The sequence below is a fragment of the Monopterus albus genome, unplaced genomic scaffold, assembly GCF_001952655.1.
Source record: "Monopterus albus unplaced genomic scaffold, M_albus_1.0 scaffold3.1, whole genome shotgun sequence".
Taxonomy (NCBI): Eukaryota; Metazoa; Chordata; class Actinopteri; order Synbranchiformes; family Synbranchidae; genus Monopterus; species Monopterus albus.
In genome coordinates, this window is record NW_018127883.1 from 9,353,767 (window position 1) to 9,368,326 (window position 14,560).

Sequence of the window (14,560 nt, forward strand, 5' to 3'; positions counted from 1 at the left end):
GCAATGCCTTTTAAAAGGTCAGTTAATTTAAAACCATCTCTTCATGTTTTCATTCCTACGGAGCAAAATTCTTCCAGTATGAGGGCTTTGTTTGACTTGGTGTTGTCACTTAATTCAAACCCGCCAATTTGCTACTCACCACTCAGCTCAGTGTATTCTTTTCTTTAACCTCCTGTTGCTCAGTACCTGAGGTGAGCCTGTCAGTTATATGGTTTTAATTCATTATTACAAAGAAAAAATGTAGACAGGTGCGCCAGTTTTAAAGATGATTATACTGCCTTAGAAACAGTCATTGGTTCCACCAACCAATCAGGTCTGTTCCACCGTCCATTTTAATGAAATCTACACTACCGGAGCCTAAATTAAATCACAGTGGTACAGGAAACCCTACCATAACATTTATGCTCTGTTATTCCACTGATGAATCCTTCTGGCTGAGATAAATATACAAGGTCAGTCAGCAGGGTCCAAACACGCCTTTGAAGGATGTGTGTGTCTCCTGACTATGAGCTTATGTAATGAGACCTGAGCTCATCTGCTGCAGAACCGCCTGATGCATCAACTCCTATTTGGGCTGCACTGGCTTTTATGTGATTGTCAAGGGCCTCGCTTCATTTGTTCACATAGCAAGACTAATCAAGGACATTAGCCTCAGTGTCGTGTAATTCGTCATTGATTGTCTTGTTGGCCCTGGCTTCAGCACTGGCTACACCATCACTTCTCTTGTACAACAGTCCTACCTCATGTTACTCTCAGATCGAAACCCCTTCTCCGCCATGTGTCAGGATTCATTTCCATGTTTTATTTAAAGCCTCCTTGAGTATCAGCAGCACTTTGAGCAGGATTGAATTTTTTTGTTGCTGCAGAGCTCTCCCTGGCTGACAGAATCCATGGCTCCAGCCGTGTCGGAGAGGTGTGAGACATGGCTGTGTTCAGTCAGACAGCTCAGGGCTCATTAAAGAGACCAGGGCCCGGTATTTGGTGTGTGCGCTGTCTGTAGCCGATCCACTGGTGGCTCAGCTGATTCGTATTTTATTATTTGATGGCCCACATTTTGACAGTCTCCTGTCTGTATCTGTCAAGGTAGAATTAAATGTTAACTAAGGCCCAGACTGGGAGAAACATGAGTGCAAACAGTTCGAGCTGAGAGCAGCCAGGTAGGGGAACGGAGTCGACACAAGGAAGGAGTTGTCGGTGCAGAGTTTCTCAGGCACTATGCACCGTTAGGTCTAAGGCGACATCAAATATACATGGAAATGACTTACCCATTTATCAGTCATCCTTACAGATACTACTGTCCAGGTTTGAAGTCTCCAGTCTGACTCTGCTTTCCATTTTTTTTTTGGCTTCCTTGCAGCTGCTTCTCAGACAAAGCAATATCTGTTGAATAAGAGAAGGAGCCTCAATCTGGCTAGTACCTAGAAGGGAGCTATGTTCTTTCCTCAGCTTTCTCTTGAACCCCTTAATCTCCAGATGAAAACACTGGATGGATAGAGGCGAAGTAAAGTACAGTATGCAAAATCTCTATCCACTGGTTTAACTCTATTGTTTGCCCTTTGGCATAGTAGAGAAATCTCTTCAACAGCACAAGCGCACTATTAGCGTGTTGACTGATGTGGTTTGCATGAGCTCTAGGTGACAGACTCAGCTGAAGCAATCTTTTGTGGAGTCATCTCACAGCCTGAGCTTCAGCTGAATAGTGAAAGAACACTGTATGTTCTTGTGGCATAAAAGGGGAGCTGATCCTTCATCACAGATTCCACATTAAGCCTCCGTGGGCACAACAGACCACGTTGTTGCCGAGGCCCAACTGCCAACACGGCTCCAAAGGCAGTTACATCCTGGACCTGAAGACTGCAACCTCTGTCCTTCAGAAACATTACTGCATCGTTGATAAACAAAAGACCTGAGGCGGGCTAATTGTGCTAATGCCGTAGCCAGAGGTAATCAGCATGCGGAGTGCACCACTTCTCAAAGGTGCTTTTCTCCAGAATGCTGGACGGCTGAGAATTCTCAATATGACTTTTTGATGCCCAACACAGACTGAAATGAAAAGACCTTGTCTACTCTTTAGCAACCCTATTCTTTGATGCCTGCTGTTGTGCTGCATGTTAAACAATGTAAATGGCCAAAGCATTATTTTTTCCCTCTCGAGTGAGTTATTCTCAAGTCATCTCCCAGGGAAAAATGCTGATATTTTCCATATTTTAACTGCAATATGTAGTTTTCTCTCCAAGGCCCGCCAAGTGTTGCTTACTCACCCAAAGCACACTGAAGCAAAATGTGTATTTGTATGCGTGTGTGTGTCTCAGATATCCCTCAGAATTGTATTCTTTCTTTAGGATGTTTTTTATTTGATCCTTCTTGTTAATAGGATATTGCTGCTATCTTGCACTTTTCCTCTTTGTCATAATGACGGATTAGAGTGTTGCAAGTGGAAGAATAGGTACCATCTCCTCTTCAATTCACAAGTCAAACACATCTGTTATGTGATTTGCAGTTTTGGCCAGTGCCTCATTTATTATAGGAGCTCCTTGAATTCTGAATACAAGAACTAGGTGCAGATGACCAAAGCGCTACATGACCTTTAGATGCTCATGGCCGATTCCTTCTGACAGTCAGTGTGCGGTGAATGTGTTGTACTGAGGCCAATTACTGTTGACGGCTTTTGGACCAGAGGAACTTTTCATAGTTCATAGAACTGTTGGATAAAGTTACCCCCTTGTCTGTGTGTCCTGACTGACATATTTTTAAAAACCGTGTTAGCCATGTATAGCGATCAATAGCCATTACCAGTAGCATGGAGACAGCAGTCTGCCAATGGAAGCCTCTGCAGAGGGTTAGTGACTCATTATATAAATAACATATAAAGAAAATACTTACCAGTAATGTGATGTCACTATGTGTTAAGCATTGTGAGCTTGTTGGCTAATTGCTAACAGTCAGCTGGCTTTTAGTGTAACATTACTTCAGTGTTCCTACTGTCAGTGGAAATGCAAACAGAATAAAGCCTGTGTAGTCCTCAGCAGAGCTCCCCAGTGGTGTAGTCTCTGGAGCTGTCTTGTCCGAAATAACCTTATGACATGCAGTAAAATACTGAACAGTACTCATTCACAGCTTCTAAGAGCTCCAGGTAGATTCTTTTAAAATGTGCTTTGTCTGACCAGTAGTCTAAAACCCAAAGATATTAAATTAAATTGAATATAAAACATAAAATTAATACATTTTCACATTTAAGAAATTGGAAATAAAGAATTTAAAATTTTTAACCTGATAAAACTGCTCTGAAAATTCCCATTCTGCCAATCAGTGAATCTAGTAGCCATTACATTTAACACAGGAAGCACTATAATTGTTTCCGTGTCTGCTCAGCATTAGATTAGGCATTCTCTAAATAAACTGGTAGTTGTTGCTAATGAAGAACCAGAGAGATGGGTTTCAACACAATACAGATGGATAATGTATCGGTCCAATATGTGAGAACAGTTTTTACTTCCCGTGGTGTATTCTCAAATCTTGCACATGGGTCTGCGGTGGTGGGACAGCAGCCGTTTCCAGAAAACACTTAGAAAGCACAGGCTTAATTTCCATGCCAGATAGTTGAATAGTTGGCTCAAACCCTAAGGCACCATATTATCAGCTGTGAGTCCACTCTCTGGACAATAGTAATAATTAAATTGTCCCATTTATCAGAGGATAATATCCACTATCTGCCCATGATGCGGTGCAGGCCCAGTGATGCATTTTCTGTTGGGTTGGCTCTGTACCTGAGCACATTGGATCTGAAATGAAATGGAGAGGTCAAAGTGCTAATTCTCAGCTTTAAGGGTGTTTAAGGGCACTGACATCCATACTGGGTAAACAGTGTAGACATCGTCGACCTCTATATACAGTAGCTAGTCCTTCTAAGACAAATCTGAAGGTCAGAGTTTTACCATGGAAGATACAGGTGTTTGCTGATCTCTGTGGGTCTTCAGCAGGTATTTACAATAAAATATTAAAGATGACTTTATTTTTGTTAATTTGTTCAGTATCTTCTGGTGCATTAAATGTGTAGACTGTGTTAAAAGGACTGATTTCCCTAACAAAAATGCCAGAATGAGGACCATTATAATATTTTATTCAAATACATATCTTTGTGGGTCATCTCCTTTTTCATCATAGACTGGCTTTAAATGTTCTGTGGAAAAATGTATTGGAAGACGGATTTGTCAGAGTTTGCATGACCGGAAAAATTGCACACTCAGGTCTGTCTCTCAGCAAGTTGGCACTCTCCACCGGGCTGCTGTCGTGCTTGCAGTTTAAAATTGAAGTGTGCAGTGGATAGAACCAGCAATGTAAATGTGTAATGGAAAATTACCTAGGCAATGAATAGCAAAATTACAAACAATGCTACAGTACCTGGTGGGTCAGTGAATTGAACTGAACTCCCACCGGCATGGCTGAAAACCAAAGCCAGCTTCCCAGTGAGAATCAAGTAGCTCCAAAAATAGTCTTTTGTTTACTTGAAAAATGTAGTGCTCTCTTATGAGTTAGGAAATTGTTCTACAGTTTAACTAGAACTGAAATGATTAGCTATTGACAGAAAATTGACAAGTTGTGATAATCGTTCTAGTGCCCAAAAGGTGACAAAATCTTCCACCAGCTCCCAAATGGGGAAGTTTGCTGATTTTCCTCACTTGAATACTATTGAAAATGGGAAAAGAAAATGTTTATGGATATGATCAAAAATAGCAAAGGCCTGTATTTGAATAGAGAGTAAGGGGTGTTCTGTGGCCAGACAGTTCAGGAGCATATGACATAACCATGATGCATTCATGTCCCAGTTCGGGGGCCTTTGTTGCATGTCTGTCTCTAGCCTGTCAGTTATTGTATAAAGTTTTTTCTCAGTAACTACTATAACCAGGACCTTATTTATGGGAAATTTTCAGAATAATCTGAAGTAGTTTAGGTGTGTTTCACTGAGTCGTGACCTGTCAGATTCAGTCGTTGCTACCATCATTATATCCAGGTTCCCTCGGTATTAGCCAAAATTTGGGTTGGAAAGCTCTAGCCAAGTTGGCAGTGAGTCGAAAATCTCAAATTAAGATTTCATAACCTCAGTTTAGGAACTAATGGCTGATGTAGCCTATGCTATGTTCATGCTGTCCTGCACTTTACTGGTTAAATGCCAAGTAGTAGCAGTTGTAAAAGAAACCTGGTAATCAGCAGCCTCATGTGTTTTTAAAACCGTGTGAGACAGTGAAACAACTTTTTTAAAGATCATCTGTACTACAACTGCAATAAAAAGCAGTTCTGCTATTTTGTCTGTTGCCTATATGTTAACATCCTGTCAGCTTGTATTTGTTGATTTGTTTTTTTCCTGCTGTCACACACCATCTTATTACAGATGTCATTTAGAAGTGTTCTCTTGTAATTGTGCTATCAGATCTCATAGTCACTGTGCTGAAACCAAACAAGGCCTGTCTAATTTCTTGTTACTTCATCATCATTAATGAAATAACAACATGAGGGCAATTTAACTGCAATATTGCCTGCAACATTTTTGCTCATTTGACCATTGACAGCATGGCACTTGTTATAAAAACTATAGTTGGTGCAATTTGAGTCCTAAATTGCTGTCCTCGCCCAGCTGGAAACTGACCTTGTCTCTTCGCACCCCTGCCTCTGTGTCTCTCTCTTTATCTGTTCTCCTTGGTCGACTTCTCTCTGTTTCCTGCTCTGCCTCTCCCTGTACCAGATAACTTCCCACAGATGGCTCATCAGAAGCGCTTCATCGAGCGGAAATACAGACAGGAGCTGAAGGAGATGAGACGAGAGAGGGAGCGGCAGGAGAAGGAGATCGACGAGGCAGAGGAATTCAGGAAGTGACAGCACTGTTTTTGGGAGGCGTAGTCAGAACCCCACATCCACATCAAGGCGGCCTGTCTGCACAGAGCTGTTGAAATGGAGGCGCCACTCTTTGATCACACAGCTGTGATAGTTTAAGAAAGACTGGTCAATAGTTGGGTTGATTCTTGACCTACAGATTTTGGTGAAATTGTTTTTTGTCCACAATTTTTAAAGTTAAAATGGAAAATAAGGCTAACAGAATTAGAAATTAAGCAACGTGCCGTCATGTGTCATCTGTTTGTTACAATAGCACTGTCAAAAGTGGCCTTATGTTCTCTGATGCTTATGTTTATTGCCTAATCTTTAATGAATCTAAAACCACAGCAGTGTTATTGACAAATGCTAGAAAATCAGTTTTTAAACTTTCAAAGCTAATTTAGTAAATAAAAGTTTAGGTCAATTGAGAAGCTAAATTTTTGCCTTTATTGTGATCCTCACCTGCTCCGTGCTAAACCAGATAAACGGGTGAGCCATTTCTATTCAGTCACTACAGTGTTACCATCTGTCTCACATCTGCCACTCATTCTCATATAATCAAAATGATTTTCTCCAGCTTCCTTGTTTTTAACCTTTCCCCAAATCTGATTGGCTGTCTAACAGATCTTAATTATAGATTGGCTAATTAACAATTTCCTCAGCTCAGTAGCCTCTGGGTCCAGCTTTTTCACAACAGCCTTCATATTAATAACTATCTGACATGTAGAGTTGAGTCTTAGATTTGTTGTAGATAATATACATATACCTGTGAGGAGGTAAATGTCTAGTCTATTAGCCTGTGGCTGTCGTCGTATTTCAGATAAAAGTGAAATTTGATGCCATAACTAGAGGGAAAAAAGGTCCAATGATAAACCTGTCAAATGTTATTATGGAGTAATTTTCAACAAAGGAAATAGGCTGTTTTTAAAGATTTTTAATTGTCATATAAATATTCAGTACAAAAGATCACATTTTACAAAGCAGATTGATGAATGGCCAGTGACCTAGGGCCCCTTACACTACCACAACCTCTCCAATTGTTTCTACATTGACAAATCAACTGATCAATCACATTGTCACCAACATAATATACTGTAGTAGAGATGTACCCCAATGCCGACCATGTGTACATATTAACAAGCACAGATCTATTGTAACTAGAGGAGGAGGACATCGGCGTCACCATCTAGTTGCCTAACTTAAAAAAAAAATAAAAATCCCAAGATGTGGAGATGCGGTACGTTACAATATGCAACATTTTTCTGTTAGCTGAGCATGGTGCCAAATCTCGGAAGCAATTATACTGTTCATAGGAAAACACAAGCACAGATTAATAATGGCCATATGTTGACACCCTGAATGAAGATAGAAAATAATGAAGACTGAAGGGAAAAAAGCTTTTGGTGAGTGCTGCTGTCATGCTGATTTCCATTTGAGACTCACATTATACCTTGAGGCAGAAAACCAGCTTTCTTAGAGTAAAGGTTTTTGTTTTTTTTTTAATCTAAGTTAAATGGTTCTCATAGCCGTAGTCTGAAATGGCCACTTGTGAAATGGCAGCTCCAACAAGAAGTTAATAAACAAGGGTACCAAAAAAAGACATGTATACAGTAGTTGAACATATAAAAACCTCCCCACCACCATGCTATCAATTGGACAGTGTACTGTCGTTGATTAAAAAAGTATTACTAGGGCAGTTATGCTATTGTGTTTAGTTATTATTGTTTCAAATGTCTGATAAATGTCAGCCTCTTCACAAGTTGGTCTTTCGTGCTTTAGCTGGACTGATCTTACCATTCTGCCTTCCTAGTTCAGCCAGCCCTCTTTATTTCAAAAGCTGTTTATTTATATTGAGAATGTACTCATTTAATTTGACAGCATTGTTTTGTAAGGATCATTTTAAATTTGTTTTCTAAATCCCATTTTAACCTAAACCGTGTTGTGTGTTCTTGCTGTTGGATGATATTCTGACCTTCTCTTTGAGCCAACGACACCTCCAGGTCTGAGAACCTTATTCCACACCGCTGAAAGGTCAGATTCCGCTTGATAAGCATTTTTATGAAAGAGGCTTTTCATCCCATAGGAAATCCTTTAAAGCCTGAACACTTGGGTCTGGCTTCATGGTCAGCACTACTCACTGGAAACGTAATGAAGGGCAGGGACCAGAGTACAAAAAGAGGCCTTTTAAAGGAAAATACAGGTGTTCTTTTCTTTTTTGGCACATTTCTTTTACTTAACTGCAGAGTTAAATTGTTATACATTCAACTGTGTGGGACAGAGCGCTTGAGTGGACTGTACTTTCTATCTTACTAAGAAGCTCTAATGCTGCTGTAACAGTTCCTGTGGAACATTTGTTACAGTACAGGTAGGTGTTGTTCCTGCTTTCATGGACACAGACAGGCCACTCTTCACATACCTTTTAACACATCAGGGATGTGGGTGTTGATCAGGGACATCTCCATGCCACCCCCTGCAGCTGGTCCTTGGATCTTTGTTAAACCATTTTAGCTGATTTCTGTCCCCCAATGCAAGTCCTTTCTTCTTAACCAGAGCCAGATAATTCCTTTTTCAGCCTCCTCAGATGGCTCTTGCAGAGTTTTCTTGAGCATAGTTCCTTGCATTCCCACATCTCTGAGGAAACTTATGTAACCACAACTTCTGACCTCCACCGCATAGACCATGACCTTCCAGCCATTCTTCTGCGTTCATTCACCAAGTAAGTGCAGCGTGCGCTCTTCTTCTCATACGCCGCCTCTAGGCTTTCATCTCATCAGCTCTATTAGCTCTATTAGTCAACTGCCTTAGGGAGTTGTTGTTAATCTCAGAAGGAAAGCGCAGCTAACTGTCCAAGTCTGCTTTCATCTGCCACACCTCTACCCAGGGGTCTTTCTTTCCCTGTGATTACTTTTGACCACCATGTTGTTGCATTCTCCAACGGAAGCTGCTCATATCTGCTTTGCCCCATCCAAGGCCTGCTCGTCCATGTTTGAATCTCCCAGCCAGCTCTTGATATTGTACCTCGGGCAAGATGGATGCTGGACTCCTTCAATTCTAGCATCAGCCTTTTCTTCTTTTGCGTTTATCTCACCAACAAGATGGACTACACAGGCAGCCTCAAGATGTTGTTGCCGAACAGGTCCAGCCAGGTAACTTGGAAGTTGGCCTTTTAAATGCCCATTTAAAAGACCATTTTCCTTGTGAGAAGAATACAGAATGAAACACTTGCTTTCTATAATCAAGATGAGCAGAAAGATCGGTATTTCTGCTTAACCGAGCAAGGTGCACATAAGAATTTTTATCAGTGTAGCATTGCCAATAACACTATTCTATGTATGTAATTTTTCAACCAACAACTGGGATGCAAAAAATGATTTTGATGACATTCAGCTCAAAGAAATATTTGGTATCTCAGCTCACCTCGCAGTGAATGGTCAGAGCTGTGTGGAGATGAAACACAGACACTGTGTAAAAAAAAAAAAAAAAAAAAAATAGCGTGTTTGCAGGTATTTGTGGCTGTAAATACCATAGTCCTCTACTCCAGCTTCATGTAAGCTTTAAACAACATTACCCACTTTTTACAACGGCAATGTGCCACAGCTAACAAATTTTTATACCTCTCCCATCCAATGTATATGAAGATTTCTTATTTTTTCATTTGAGATGATGCCAAAACGTTTTGGCACTTACGGCTCAAGCACAACCATGGATAAGTGGCTAATGTGGGGCAGCTATCGCTAAAAGGGGTATGATTTGGACAATAGAAATCCATAGAAAAACAAAACAACTGTACAGCGTATTGTATTATATTACCATACATACACAAGCTAAGATAAACTCACAATATGCAGCATGTTTTTATCCCAGAAACACTGAAAAATACGTAGGCATATCTGTCAGTTTACAAAACTGCTTGTTGGATGTTTTCATCACAGGCAGCTTTGAAAAAACAAACAAAATATCCATGTAGATATATTTGGGCCTCTTGTACACCCATATAGAGACAAAAAGTCTTGACGCTCACTCTTTTGACTGTGCCCTTGCAGAAAACGCAACTAACACTGACTGGACACAAAAAGCCTACGTCTGGTCACTGGAGGTACTGCTTGAATGGTGATCAATGGCAGTGATAGAGCACTTGGAAAAACAGTGCTCCTGTCTTGGTTGTTTTGCCATTTTTCACACCACACATGCACCAGAATTGCCCAAAAGTTTTAAACCTGTTTCACTTTTACATTTGTCTCCTAGTCTGTGTGCCAGACTCTCATTAGGAATCCCTGTCGCTGTCATCGCCCCCATACATGTCTGCCAGTTTCTTAAATCGGGGTCCCCACTCACTCAGGTAGTTGTAGTCTTGGTCACCTTCTGTCGTCACCGACTCAAGTGAACTAAGGGACTCTGCTACGGAACCGTTTCCTTCGTAGGCGTAGGTGGCCAGGGAGTCGTAAGGCGGTGCTGTTGGGTCACAATCGTTGTCCTGGAGCCTCTGGCTGATGAAGTCTCTCACATCTCCATTATTGTCCCTGGTTGGTGGCACCACAGGCCGTCGGACTGGAGGGTAGAAGGTCTCTGGGACAATGTCCCTCCGCTGCTTGCTCTCCTCGATGGCCTCCGGGTTGCGCAGAGTGCCAATATCAAAGGCCTGAGTATCCTCTTCTCCACCCCCTTCATCGTTGTAGCTGACAACATTGTCTCTGACATCCTCTTTGGAGATGATCAAAGGCTCCTTTTTCCTCTGCCTCCTCAGGGCAGCAAACAGCACCACGATCACTACAAGGAGAACAAACATAAAGAGAACAAACAACAGAGTTTGGTGACTTTTGCTGCTGGTTCTTTGCTCCCCCTCCTTGATCCGGAGGCCAGAGAATGTCCAGGGGGAACCGTTGAAGTTGCATCAGTGTTCAAAGATCTTCCCATGTTGGGATTTTGACTTGAACAGACTCTGCCACCACAAGAATGCAATTTGTATTTTTTTTTTTTTTTTTTTTGTTTTTCATTGCTGCTGCTGCTCCAGATCACAAAGGAATCCAGGTTCTGGGCTAGAATGCACCTTATGTACCATTATGTAGCACTATGATGGCAATGAAGCTATGCTAATCTCAAAGAGTTATTGATGGATTCCAAACATGGAATCCAATATTTTTTTTCAGTGTCAAAAGCCTTCTTGCATTCTACATATGGAGGTCACTGGTTCAAAATCAAATGTACTTTGGAAATTGCATGGTCCCAGAACTAGGGTTTCTAACAAATTTGACCTAGGCCTTGATACAGTTTCTGCAGTCTCCAGAAACTGAATGTGAATGACTGGCCTTTCACACAGTGGACATAAAATGTAATGGACTGCCATTATCCCGGAAAGGACAATTTCTTAAGATTCTGATGGAACTTAGGTGAAAAAGCTATCAGTATATGCAGGAACTAAAACGTATGTGAGGCATAAATACAACTACAGCATCTACTGTGTTAGCACTGGAAAGAACAGTATGCAGCTGTACCACTGATAGCTACAGTATATCACTGCCGGCAGACGTTTTATATAAAAAATGCACCTGTCTTTTCATGCTAAAGCACAAAGTGTGGTTGTAATAAAAGACGTTTCCCCAGCTGAAATGCTAAAGATCTTTGTTATTTAGATTTTGATGTTCAAATCAGATTAACATCACCTGTGGTCACTGGCAGAATTATCGACTCACAGACAGTGATGAATCAAATTAAGGAGTGAAATACAAAATTTACTACCTGTGAGAGGTGGTATGCTACAGCAAGAAACTCTTGATTATATCTCTAAGAAACACTCAAGTCTTATTCTCAGTGGTTACATAAAACTCAAATTGAAAAACAGATGTTTGTAAGACTGAAGTATGAAAGTGATTATCTTTCACCAAAGAAAACAAAAAGGATCTTCTCTCATAAATATAACCTGCTATCTCATAATTATGGGATCTTATAATTACAAAAAAAGATCTTATAATGACCAGATTTTTTTTCTCAGAATTATTATGTAACACCAGAGTTGGAACACTACAGAACTTACCTGAAGATAATCAGGCTTTAATTAATTCTTTAGTATCAAAGTAATTGAGTGACGTTAGTTCATCCAGTAATGCACAGCAGAAGTAAACTGTTATTAGCTAATTTGGCGTATGTACTGTTCCAAAATGTAAACAAATATAAGCTACAATCAGGCCTCTGAGTTGCTGCCTACAGTGTAACTCTATATTCATGCATTGAGCAGGAGCTGGAAAGCTTCAGACCCTGCTTGTTAATGTACTGACAGCTACCACTGAATTACTTTACACCTGATGATTCTCAGGAAGGGTCTGCAGCATTGCAACGCCTGCATTATCTCACAATTACAAGAAAAATATATTGTAATTATGAGAATTATTTCTCACAATGATGACCTACGTATTAATTACAGATGGAGGTAATTATTTTTTGGTGAATGCGACTGCACTTCTGTAACTGAAATGCAGTTGCATTTGAGTAGTTTTCTTGCAGCAGCCACTTACCGAGTAGAATGATGACACAAAGCAGGATGGCCACCAGAGCTCCCGTGCTGAGTCCCGCCCTCGCCGTGAGTGCCTCGGTGTTGCACAGCTTCATGTTGCCCTCACGATCACAGGTGCACACTCTGATGGTCAGCGTGTTGGTGCTGCTTTGCATAGGGAACTCTCCATCAGAAATGACCACAGGCACGTGGTAGATGCTCTTCTGTATACTGTTGTAGCTGTTCCTCCGTGTCAGGATCCAGGCTGTGTTGTCTGAAAACAACAAATGATCCTGTTAATATGCAGCAATCAATAATAAGAAAGAAAGTTCCAACAGATATTCCATTTGGTCAGTGAATGTGTTTTGTGTTGTGGAATTAATAAATCTGAGCATATACTGTACAGGACACCAGTGGATGTAGTTAATAATTGGTGTCTTAAGGGAATGTTATACAAAAAGACTGAAGTTAATCCAGTGACCATAGGTGAGAGTAGACTACCTTTATTATCTCGAACAGAAAAGTTGGCCTTCCCAGCAGCATCCTGCGCAAGACTGAAGAAGAACCGATGTCCTCCGAGGGGCTCATCGGGATCTGTGGCGCTCACGGTTTGTATCCTCTGAAACAAGAAAACAACAAATAAAGATGTGAATATGTGGTAAATGGTCTTTCTCTGCATTGCAGCACACTCAACTTTCACACTATTTGACACGTCAGTGAGTAAATTAAAAGTTTCTTGCTCACATTGTTTGACCACACAGGTACAGGTACCCTGACGCCTTTCTCCGTGTTACCAGTTCGGTGGTTTCAGGAGGCACTTCACTCTATCTTAGTACACACACACGCCTAGCTCTTTTTGTGAGTATGATGCAGACTCTTATGCAAGCACTTTAGGTAATAACAGGAGTCAGTAAAAGTTCCGAATATATCCCTGATATGCAGGTGGATGACACAGTGGTTAAGGCCACTGATTGTGGTATGAAAGGTCATGGCTTCGCGACGGTTTACCGAGCAAAGATATTCCAAAAGACTTGACAAACATGGTGGGTGTTCACATTTGGGGTACCTCCTTGAGGTACCCCTTGTCTTTGTCCAAATGTTGAAGGACAGAAATGACCATCACCGGGCACTGGGATGAAACACCCACCACCTGTCTCCAAACAAGGGTTGTGTGGATGGGGTTGCAGCATCCTCAGCAGTGACAATGACCCCTACGCCCCGGGAACAAATGCACTTGATGCTGTTTTCTCTTGTAGCGGCTAAAGTCAGCCCAGATTTGGGTCACCACCTTTGTAAATAGACATGTTTCCACACCTGAACAAACCCACATTAGACCACAGTTTCATTACACTGTCTGTGCTCTGAAAGTGGTTGAATTTACGTGGTTGGCTCTGACACATTTTTGTAGGTTATGGCAGACCCCAGAGCCATCAGGTGATCCGCTATCATCCTGGTGTGCTCTTTTGCCAACAATGCTGACCTTGCAATCAATAGCCAGTCATCTATGTTATTTGCAATGCAGATGCCCTGGTTCTTTAACAGACCAACAGCTGTGCATCTGATGAGCATCTGAGAACTGAATACTGACAGTGGAATCAGTAATCAGTGGAGTTAACCACAGAGCTCTCCACCTGCCTGACAGGCGAAGGCACTCCACTCAGCCTAAGCAGCCACAGAGGTTCTTAGTCTTAGTCATGATCTTCAATGTCAGGCTTTCCTATGTTGTTGGAAAATCAACTTAGCTAAGCGCCATGTGACAACACACACACACACATTGAAATTCCGCATTTTGTTATGACTAGGTAAAATCCAGCTGCTCCAAGCCTGTGGAGCTCTAGATAAAGGATGGAGTCGTCGGACTGACTCCATCTCGTGATGTTTTGTAATCTTTTTGTTTAAGGGGTTAGCCCAAAACTTATAAATGTATTAGGCTCTGTGTGGCCAGGGCTCCTTTCTTCCAGCAGCCTGCATGGGGATGCCTGGAAGGGGAGCCACCTGGGTCGTATTTGTACTTTCATTTGTATTTTAAAATAAATCAGCACTAAAAAGAAGAAAGACGGACGCCTTCGTTATTCAGACCTGCCCAATAAAAGAACTGGGGTATTACACAGGAGTCAGTAAAAGTTCTGAATACATTTCTGATGTGCAGGTGGATGGCACAGTGGTTAAGGCTGCTGACTGTGGTACAGAAAGTCATGGGTTCGA

At 41.4% G+C, this 14,560-nt stretch overlaps 2 protein-coding genes across 5 annotated transcripts in view; one reads left to right on the plus strand and one right to left on the minus strand.

Annotated features, from left to right (window-relative positions):
• The window catches only part of drosha (drosha ribonuclease III), an 83,011-nt gene extending 75,221 nt beyond the window's left edge, over nucleotides 1-7,790 (plus strand). For both annotated transcript variants that reach the window (XM_020603739.1, XM_020603729.1), the window contains exon 32: nucleotides 5,741-7,790. In XM_020603739.1, the coding sequence (XP_020459395.1) occupies nucleotides 5,741-5,871 (131 nt within the window). In that variant the 3' untranslated portion in view covers nucleotides 5,872-7,790. The remainder of the gene's footprint in view (nucleotides 1-5,740) is intronic.
• Nucleotides 7,791-7,882: 92 nt separating this feature from the next.
• LOC109962224 (cadherin-10-like) overlaps nucleotides 7,883-14,560 on the minus strand; it is a 65,021-nt gene continuing 58,343 nt past the window's right edge. For all 3 annotated transcript variants that reach the window (XM_020603767.1, XM_020603752.1, XM_020603760.1), the window contains 3 exons: nucleotides 12,857-12,974; nucleotides 12,378-12,629; nucleotides 7,883-10,635 (listed from right to left, as the gene is read on the minus strand). In XM_020603767.1, the coding sequence (XP_020459423.1) occupies nucleotides 10,133-10,635; nucleotides 12,378-12,629; nucleotides 12,857-12,974 (873 nt within the window). In that variant the 3' untranslated portion in view covers nucleotides 7,883-10,132. The remainder of the gene's footprint in view (nucleotides 10,636-12,377; nucleotides 12,630-12,856; nucleotides 12,975-14,560) is intronic.